Raw genomic sequence first — 10263 nt, 5'->3', positions numbered from 1 at the left:
ACCTGTGACGCTCTAGCTCCGTGGATCTCCTCCTCTCCCACACTCACTGCTAGCATACTTTCTAAATTTTAGTAAATAAAAAGGGGTTAGTGAGTGCAGGCTGCTGGAGCTGCTGCACCCTGCACCAGGCACGCTGCCGCCTACCTGCCTCCAGCCCTTCTGGTGCACCCGGGACGGGCTGGTGCGAAACCGAGCCGGTACCGAGCCGGGCCCAGGCACGACGTTTAACCGGAGGCAGCGTTTGGCAGCGGTTTTCCCCCAGCGATCCCCTCCGCCGGGGCCTCGCCGGAGCCTCGCACTGCCCCGTCGGGCCGGGCCGGGACGGGGCGGGGCAGAGAGGCGAGCACCGGGGGGGGCGTGGTTATAATAGACCCCGCCTTCGTGCGGTGCCCATTGGCGGCGGCGGCGCGGAGCCCGCCCAGGGGCGGGTCCGGGGCGGGCGGGACGGCGCGGGCTGTCCGCCCGCCAGAGCCGGTTCGGAGCCGGAGCCGCCGCCGACGGGCCAGGGTGGGATGGAGACAGCGGCCGGGACGGGGGGCAGCGGCATGGCCGAGAAATACGACGTGGTCGTGGTCGGGGGCGGCATCTCAGGTGGGTCCGGGGGGCGACGCGGCCACCGCGCATCCGCCGGCCTTCTCCGGGGCATCGCCCCGGGAGCGGTCCCAGAGCCCCGCGGGCGGCACCGGTGCTCGGGGCCGGGATGCTGCCGGCTGGGCAGCGCGGGGCCTGGGAGCGGCGGGTCCGGGCGTGGCTCGTCCCCACGGCTGGCCTTAAGGCTTGGGCGATGGTTAACGAGAGCGTCGGGTCTCTAGGGGCTTCAGATGCACTTGGGGAAAAAAAAAAGGAGAAATTATCCAGGTCGCTATTTCAGGACGTATTTGCTTCTTCTTGCGTTGGTTTGTACTTTGTACTCATCAGAAGAGAGTCTGTTGGAAAACTGACTTTATAATGTCCACAGGTGCGGGAGAATGCAGGGATACCGGCTGGGATTTTTGCATCCCGAGAAAGACGGTGTTTTGAAGTTGTGGTTTTTCAGGTGCTTGCAGTGCTTGCAATTGTACGCTTTTGATAAATACTGCAGAAAGACATCTGGGAATATCTGTAAAAACAGGTTAGGTTTTGTTACTCTGAGAAGAGCTGTACTACAGACAGCCAAGTTCCCCCAGTGCGATGGACTCTTTACACTTTACTAGGAAACATTTCCCAAAATACTCTTCAGATCCGCTTTAACACTAGCAAGTGCATTGTGGCCCCTGATCCTCATACTTAAAAAAAAGCAGCAATTATTCTTATTATCTGGTGGTACCTAAGATGAGAATGTTACTATGTTGGAGAAAATCTGTATTTGGTTTGTCCATCAAATAAATGCTGTGTTAGCAACTTTGGCCAGGTTTCACTTTTCGGGGAGTCTTCACTGATGGCTCAGAAAAGGTGAGTTATGCGACTGAGTGACTTCAGTGATACTACAACCATTATTACTGTAGGTAAAATTAGTTTTTATTAGAATTGAGAAGGAGTCAGAGGCTTTCCTTTCTTTTATCAGAAGTGAATTAAAGCACGAAACAGTAAATTGTTTACTTAATTACATTATTTCATTTGCTAAAACAACAGTAATTGTTTAAATAACTGTTTGTGACAATGTGATTATGTAAATAATCTGTAGTACCGCCGAACAGCAAGAAAGAGTTTGGACCTAGTTTTGCTTGCTTTTTAGCTTTACCACATGCCTTGGGTATTTTCATGCTAGCACGATTCATTTGGTCTTCATCCTTAAGGTTTCTGTAATGCACAGAGTACCCTTAGGGAATTACCACCCATACTGTGTGCAGCTGATGGCGACGTGATCTTAATATGGTTTTTAGAGCTCTGAGAAGCTCTTCTTCCTTTGAGGGTACCTTGCTCCTCTGGCTTTTCAACCTGTAGCAGCGTTTTGGAAAATGCATCAAGGATTTCTAAGTGATACCTTGCCTCACTAGTACAAGAATCAGTAAGTTACTTCAGAACACTTATGCCTTGGACTAAAGCCTGGTGTGGAGTCTGAAATGGAGCCAAGCAGGAAATTTCAAGAAGTTACAGTCCCTGAAAATTTGTCAGTGACATTAGGAAGACAAATAAACATATCACAGCACTCTTGGGGTACAGGAACATTTTTCTTGCCAATGGAAACCCTTATGTCATGCCAGTAGCGTAGAAATTGGTGTTTGCTTGTTACGAATTATAACAGGCATCATTTTAAGAAAGCAGCCTTAGAAAAATGAACAATAAATGCTTTATTTCATAATTAATCCATCTTTGTAATTCCTCAGCTCTTGGTTTGTTTTGCTTTTCACACGGCTTCTCTGTCTCTACAGTTCTTGTACCAATATACCTACATCTCAGCTCTGTTAAGAGGTTAGACAGTGCTGCTTTCTGGTCTTAAAAAAAGTAATCTGTATCTATAATTTTGTTTCTGGTGAGACAAATAGTAAAACATGCTCCAGTATGGACAGGGTTTCGCCCTCTACATCTCTGACTCCAGTCTTGACTTGCTGCTGCTTATTTCTCTGAAGATATATTTGCAATTGCCTCGTCTGATAAGATTACTGTCTTCTCTCCTTCTACTATATTTTAAATACTCATTACCTGATGCTTACAAGAAAGGATAGGAAACTTCGAGATAAACTAGTTCTTTACTAGAAATACATGAAATGTCTATCAGATATAAGCAAGCTGCTTGTTATATTAAGTGTGAGCTTCCCAGCGGCGAGATTGTGGCTTTTTAAAATATTTGTGCAATATTTGGAAAATGAAGCTCAAATCCTGACTGGCACCTCCGGAAATAATCTCTTCCTCCAAGTGAAGCATGGTCTTGAGAGCCAGTTTCTGTACAACCTAAGGCACACTTCTTGTCCATGCTCCTGGCCTCTGTATGCACTCGTCTGTACGTGGTCATTCACAGGACACAGAATCCACTCTGCCTGTAGGAAGCTGCAATCTAGGGATGGAGGGAGCTTCTGCAAAGAGTGCTTCACAGTGGGGAAGCTCTTGGAAGACAAACTCTGCTCTGGTGGCCTCTACTGCTGAGATTTGTCTGCTGTACCCCATGGAATCAGGTTCGAACTGTCCAGACTGCATCAGCAAACACATTTGGACCCCTACAGAGAGGGAGCTACAGAGCTTGGGTTAGATTCCTCTTTTTACATGGGCGTCCATGTTAAAAATGTGGATCGTGGACAGGAAAGGCCCTAGACACATGTTTGTATCATTCTTAATGGCTACTGTCCCCCATAATACAATTAATATTAATTATAACATTTTATACTCAAGCACATTAAATAAACTGATGCCTGAAGTTAAAGACTTTCCCCATACCCATGGGGTCTTCTTATTTCTGTGCCTTGAATATTGCTTCCATTTTCTGTTTATGTGGGTTTTCTACTGAACTGAAGAGGATGTTCTGATTTGGATTCATTTTGACCTTTTTCTTGTGCATTTTGGTTTAGGCTATGTAATTCCCTCATTTGTTAAACACAGCAAGCTGACAGCGCATGACGTGCCATGGATGCGTGTTTGATTAATCGGCAGGATCGTAACCCTGACACCCCATCAGACAGTCCTCTGACGCTTGGGTTAAGGGGCTAGTTGAGGACTAGGAGATTGTCATCCTCTGTGTGGACTAACTATTGTATTGACAGCTTCCAGAAGTTGTCCCTTTTATGCAGCAAGTCACTGCCATACTTCTTCTTACACATCGTCCCCATCCCAGCTCCATTACCCCCTCCCCAAGCTAACGCCATAATTACAGGGAAATTCAGATTTTGGCTCCATAGCCCTAGGATGGAGCATACCTGCTTGCTCTGAGATACGAGATGGGTGGTAAGGAGGTACGGGATGCTCAATCACTCCTTGGGAACTGCTCATTAACAACTGGACAGCATTAAGAGAGTTTTGGAGAGTTTTGACAGAAACCTCAGATATTTCAGCTTTTGAGATCTAGAAAATGGCTGCTGCTTATGTGTGATCTGTAATTCCTCCAAACTGTCTAACTGACCTTATTGGGGCATATTTTCACATGGATAACAAAATGTGCTGTGTTGACTCAAAGGCCTCAATTTGACCTCCTTGCCAAATTTCAAGAACTTCCAAAATAGGAAAGGGAAAAAAAGAAAAGCCATCAATTTTCAAAATCAAAGAAGAATGTTTGTTTCCTGGAGGTTTAGAAATAGCCAGCCAATTTTGACCAAGATTTTCCAGCAAAAAAGAATCAGCCTGAAAAACACACCCTGAAAATTCAAGCTTAAATAGTTCAAAATTTGGCAAAAAAAGAATGTAAACAAAACACCCCAACTTTTTCAGCAAGAGGTTCAGGGTACGTTTGTATGCCAGCCTCACCTTACATGTGAATTTTGGACACTGGAAGCCCAGTTTATCAAAAAAAGGCATGGAGAATTTAGAATGTTTGTCTACATAATGCAAACCAGAGACCTGTCAGATATGGAGAAGTACGTCAGGCAAGAAGCAGGCAAATCCAAGAGAACTTGTATGCAAATATCTTTTGTAGAACATTTCAGCACATCATGTTACAAGCACAGATCACAAGGGAGACTCAGCCGTAATTGAAACTTGCACTGAAGATTATCATTCTTTGACATGGATACTTCTTATTTCCAAATAAACCCACAATTTTTTTAGCTCGAAACAAGGAGATCTCATGGCTCAACAAAACAGACGCTTAGATTTCCCAGCCACATGCAGGAAACAGCACTGTTTTCGATTGCGTTTATAGAGGGGTCCAAGGGCCACAAACTGTAGGAGAAGCTGGGTCTAAAAATAGTAGTAATTAGTCTTCATATTGAAATAAAACATATGATATACTATTAAGGCTTTTTTTTTCCTCCTCTCCATGGAAAAGCGCTGTACATCGGCATCTCCTGCTCCACCGTGTGTGATCGACAACCTTACCACGTGAGCTACCTACGCATTGGCTCTGGTCTCTGAGTGAAATACTGAATAATGAGGAAATGCAGAATTTCCTTGCTTGCTATAATGGCAGCACAACTTATGTTGTATACTGCTCTGTTTGCTTTGACAGCATGCCAAGCTGCTGGTGGGTGGTAGTGTCAGATAAACTGTCAAATACCCACTTACTCGTAGAAGATATAATCAGTCCCATCTGTGTAAATCTGGAGTAGTTTTCAGTAGATTTTTTTTCTACTGTTACTTCTAAATTTACCCAGAATGTGACCTGTAGGAATGCAATAGCTGGTTCCTAAAATGTATCCTGTGTTTATCTCTTTACATCTGCCCTGTGCTGGGCTCTGGCTACCCGGTTCCTTCCCGCTTTCTTTCTGGATCCAACAGGAAAGCTGATAATCGGTGATAGTATTGTCACTTGGTACCAGAAATTCCTATAAGCCATTTATTGGGATGCAGAAATAAATAGCAATGTTTCACAGAGCTCTCAGTTCCCCATGTACTGCTAGCAAGCTGACTGCCATTACGAGAATAATTTACAGCAGGAACAAAACAATCAGAGCTCCGTATAAAGTGTAATGGATGTTATGTACAATACTCACAAATAAACAGAAATACCAGTTTCCATTTGCCGCCTTTTTCATGATTGTTCTAATGTTTTCCTACTAAAGATGCAAAATCTTATGACGTGGGGCATGGGTTTTGTTTAAGACACTCCTTTGTGTTATGCTCAGTGGTAGGTGTTTAGTTCTGGCCAAAATGTGGTTGTGATGTGTTCATTATATAACCAGATGTAGAAATATTATTATTTTCTTCATCTTTCATCATATTCTTCATGTGGTTTTCTATGGTAAATGCGTCATTTATAAACGTTGTCTAACCCAGGGGGTAAGCTGAATAGTCATAGCTGGTTCTGCTCCTGAATGAAGAATGTGTCGGGTTTGTTTCTGGCAAAACCAAAATGTACACCAGCGTGATTCATAGGTTAGCAAATTCACAGCTCTTAAGAGGGCTCTGTAAACCTCTGTTTTTTTCCTGAGGAGTAGATTTTGCACCATGCCTTAGGCTTAGGTGAAAGGTGTTGAAAGGTAGGAAAGAGTATTCCTGTTAGCTCGGTAGGTCTGAAGTCTTAAGAGTGTTATTTACTCCAGCGAGCAAAAGAAATAGCCAAGTAGTTAGGACAGATCTCTCTAAATATTCTAGCATAACAAAAACAGGCATGGGACAGGCATTGTCTTTCCCAGGAATATCCATGCTGATGTTCTTGATATTTGTGGTAATGATGCTGATCATAGTTGTGCAGCAACATTTTTTCACATACGTATTTAGCTGAAGATCACTGATTAACTGACAGGAATTTATTCTGCATACTGACCAAAACAATTATCAATAGTTAGAAAATGTGCATAATTACCTTAGATGTTTCCATAAACTAGGCAGAATCAAACCATCATCATTTTAACTGGTGCTACTCATTTTAACATGTAAGGGGAAGGAGGATGCTCCATTTCTAACCCCATGCTTATACTAGTTAACTTTTTTCTGCCTTTGTTTTGGGGGGAGGAGGAAAGAGTTATTCTGGGGAAGAGTTGTTTACTGCAATGGGCTTTGGACTTGAAAATCACAGTGGGTGTGTACGGAGGAGTGGATTCATCCTTGGGATACAATTCCCTCTTCCTGCCCACCGTGTTTCTGTTAACATTGTCCGTGAGAAACTGTCTTTGTACCCTTCAGAACAAGGCTTGCATCTGTTGAAAGCGTTTAGACAGTAGCGCCATTGAAACTACTTAGAGTGGCTTGGTCTCAGTTGGACAATGCACTCTGTAATAGAAAATATTTATTCTCTTTTGGTTGAAATCTTTGCTGAATCAACTGGGTTATTTTTGCTGGAGGGGAAAAAAAGAATTGATGAAAAAGAAATGAAAAACATTTACTTGAAAATGACAAAATAAATAAACGCAACTCCATCCCCGGTATCAAGTATTCTACAACAAGGATTATGAAAGAAGATATGGAAAGATAAAATACAGTTTCTGACAAACGGAAAGTTAGTGATGTTATGGTATTAGGCAACACTGAAGAAGAAATGAATGTAGACTTGTGATCTGCACTGTGTATTCTTGCTGTTTTCTGCAAATTTAAGGGGATGTAATTTAATTGATAAGTTTTTTTCATTTTCAGTGGCAATTTAAAACTTCAAATCCTTTGTCTGTGAAGGAAAACAGTTCTTTCATTCTCAGCCCATGTTGTTGCCCATTAGTGATTTCTCTGGTCAGTCTGATGTAACTGAGTACATTTTAACTATATTTTTAAACTTATTTAAATAGCATGGTGTGCACAAAAATTCCAATGAAAAGAAAATTGGGGAGGAGGGAGAAGGAGAAGAAAAGGGAGATTTTACCCTACAGTCATGGTAGAAATGTTTTGCATCTCTTATTGACAGGTTCGTATTTACTTGGCAAAGGGACTTCTAGTTGAATAACGAGAGCTGATTCTAAGGTCACCATTGCCAGATTTAATTACTCAATTGTGTTTGGAAAAAGTTAGGTTTTCCATCAGGGAAACAGTAAAAATAATCACAGCGTTAGCATGCTGTTATAGTGGAACTTTAATAAGGATATATCAACAATTGTCTCAGTTTACTGATGTATTATGAGAAAAAAAGTTTAAAAATTATTCCCCTGGTAAGATCAGAAAAATGTAGAGACCTTCCAGAAAGATTTTTTTTTTTCCTTATGTTATTCAGTTAAAGCCTGCTAGAACACTGCAGTAATGGGTTAGTAGTCTTTCACACAATGTAATTATCCCACTCCATGTACAGTAGGGTAGATTAACAAGGATTTTACAAGAAATGTTGTATTAGGTTGGTTTTGGTAAACTTTCAGCCCGATAGTGGATGCATAAAAGGCGAATGCACTTTGTCAAAGAAGGTAGCGAGTAAGCAAACAATGCATCTAGAATACCAGCAGACAGTTGCCTTTTCAATAGTAACAGGTAATTTTTCTCTGCCTTTGTTTTTGTGTGCTCAATATGGCACGTACATAGTGGCCTCAGTCTGAAAGGTTAAAAGGTTGATGGTATCGGACTGTCATCACTCCCCTTCATTGCCCTTCCTTGGGTACCCTGTATGGGTACTGCCCTTGCGTGTTTTGGAGATGCTCAGCATACCTCACGTAAGAAGTGCTGTCCCTGGGAAAGATGCTGGTGATTTTTGCTTCCGATCATGGTGTATCAGTGAATCTGTTTGATGTACTGGATTTACAGAGCCTAGATTTTGAAAAGTAGAATCACTATACTATTACTATAGAATTACTATCACATTTCCAAAAGGTAACTTTTTTTAACACTTTTTTGTGCTACAGAACTCGTATCTGCTTATATGCCCTGTATCAACCCCAGTATTGAGGCAACTTGGAATTACTCTTATAAATGCTAGTCTTATAAATGCTTCCCTACGAAATAGGGAAACATTTCCCACATTATGGGGCTCAGTTGGGAATCAAGCTCAGGTCTCTTAAGTCCCAGTCTTCTGCACTACCTGTAGAGTTGAACCTTTTTCTCCTATGAGGTAGAGACATGCTTTGTTGTATTTTCCATCAGGCTACATACAAAATTCAGTGTTGTTCAGTCGTAGTGTATGTCTGGTAGTCTGCAGATTGGCATAAATTTGGCATAAATTCATCTTAGTTTCTTTTTTTTTTTTAAACTGTACGTCCAGTGTTTTGATGCACTTGAGACTACTTTGCTTGATAGGATTATGACAGTTTTCTGAAATGAAAGCAGCAGCAGTATGATCTGTAGCAGCAACCGTTCTGAGTCCTTAATAGCGCTGCAAAATCAATAGGAATAGAGCTTTCCTGCACGGCGTTTTCAGAGGGGGGGAGCCTGGTGTGAGATTGCCATAGAAACCCTTGTGGAGGATGTACGAGTCATCTCGCCTTGCTTATTCTCCTCTAGTAACAAGTGAATTTCTACAGCCAGATACTTCAAATGAGGCATGGTTTTGGCAGGCTCCTTTCATCTTTCTCAGGCGAGTAGTTTATTTCTAACTCATAGAACTAGAGTGATATCTGGAAGGAGGACGGCCAGTGGTTTGGGGTGGTTTGCAGCTTTCTCTCTAGGCCACGCTTGGAGGAGGTGGAGGAGGCAATGGGGGACAACAGCGGCCTCGGCTGTGACAAGCATGTCTGTGCTGCAGTCGTCCAGGCGTACGCAGGTGTGTTTGGAAATACCTCGCGTGAGTCTTGGCTGCGGCCTGAGGGGTCACGGCCCGGTGCTCGGTTTGGCCTGGCATGGCGCGCTCGGACATCCACAAAATCACAAGAGACTGTGGCTGGTGTCAGAGCCCACACGTGGCGGAGGGCCATGGCTCTAGAGCAGCGCTGGCATTGCGGGAGGCCCTTGAGGTATGAAGGTCCTGCCCTCCCCCTCGGCAGCTCCTGGAAGGTGCGCGGTGTCCTCTGGGGAAGTAGCGGAGGTGTTGGAGAGGAGGTGAGAGGCTAGCTCCGTGCAGCCTGAGGGGTGCGGAGCAGGCAGAGACTGGAACTGGGGCAAGGAACTGGAAAGGAGAAGGTCTCGTTCCTTCCTCTCGCTCATCCTCACCCCGTCGATCAAACAGAAATAAATGGTCTCTCTCTGGTGTCCAGTCCTGTAGAGGGTACTGGAACAGCGACGAAAGTCTTGAAAATTCTACGGAGAAGACTCCGGAGAAGCTACGGAGAAGATAAAGGGAAAATATGGAATCTATTTAGAGGTTAGTTGTGTATCAAAAGCTGTGGGATGCTTAAGACACACCTGTGGGAGCACGTGTGTCTGGTGCACTTCGGTCACACCGGAATGGAGCTACAGAGCTGGGTTCAATAGACGGCTACACAGAGATACCCCGTGTGTGGGTGTTGTCGCTAGTCCTCCATTGTGAAAGAAAATTGTTTCCATGTCTAGTAACAATCTTTAATCAACATATTTGCATTGTTTTTATTTGAGTCAGGCCCTCTCCCCTTGCCAGTAAGCTGTCGCCCTCCCAATGTATCTCGTGCCCTTTCCCAGTCTGTGCAGCTCTGAAGCCTTTTTTTTTGGATCAGTCTCTACAGTGACACTTGGGTTAACAACAATGAAACTAAAAACCTGTAAGGCTGGAGTGCAAGAAGTACAGTATAACAAGCAAACGGGTTAGAGAACCTCAGTCACGTTACCACATGTTCTTCATCCTTTAGCAGTCCTTCTTTATTTGGATGTATCATATAATTAAGCTATAAACCAGTAGTAAGCTTAACTTCCAACCCAGCCCAGTGCAACCATTATTCTTCCTAA

The 10263-nt window shown here is 43.5% G+C and overlaps 1 protein-coding gene across 1 annotated transcript in view; it reads left to right on the top strand.

The window, feature by feature from the left end:
* The first annotated feature begins 455 nt into the window (after window positions 1–455).
* The window catches only part of LOC142093040 (amine oxidase [flavin-containing] A-like), a 39491-nt gene continuing 29683 nt past the window's right edge, over window positions 456–10263 (top strand). Inside the window, exon 1 of the mRNA XM_075173927.1 lies at window positions 456–591. Coding sequence (XP_075030028.1) covers window positions 513–591 — 79 coding nt within the window. The 5' untranslated portion in view covers window positions 456–512. The remainder of the gene's footprint in view (window positions 592–10263) is intronic.

Source organism: Calonectris borealis, chromosome 1 (assembly GCF_964195595.1).
Source record: "Calonectris borealis chromosome 1, bCalBor7.hap1.2, whole genome shotgun sequence".
Classification (NCBI taxonomy): Eukaryota; Metazoa; Chordata; class Aves; order Procellariiformes; family Procellariidae; genus Calonectris; species Calonectris borealis.
This window is presented reverse-complemented; position numbering and strand designations above follow the sequence as displayed.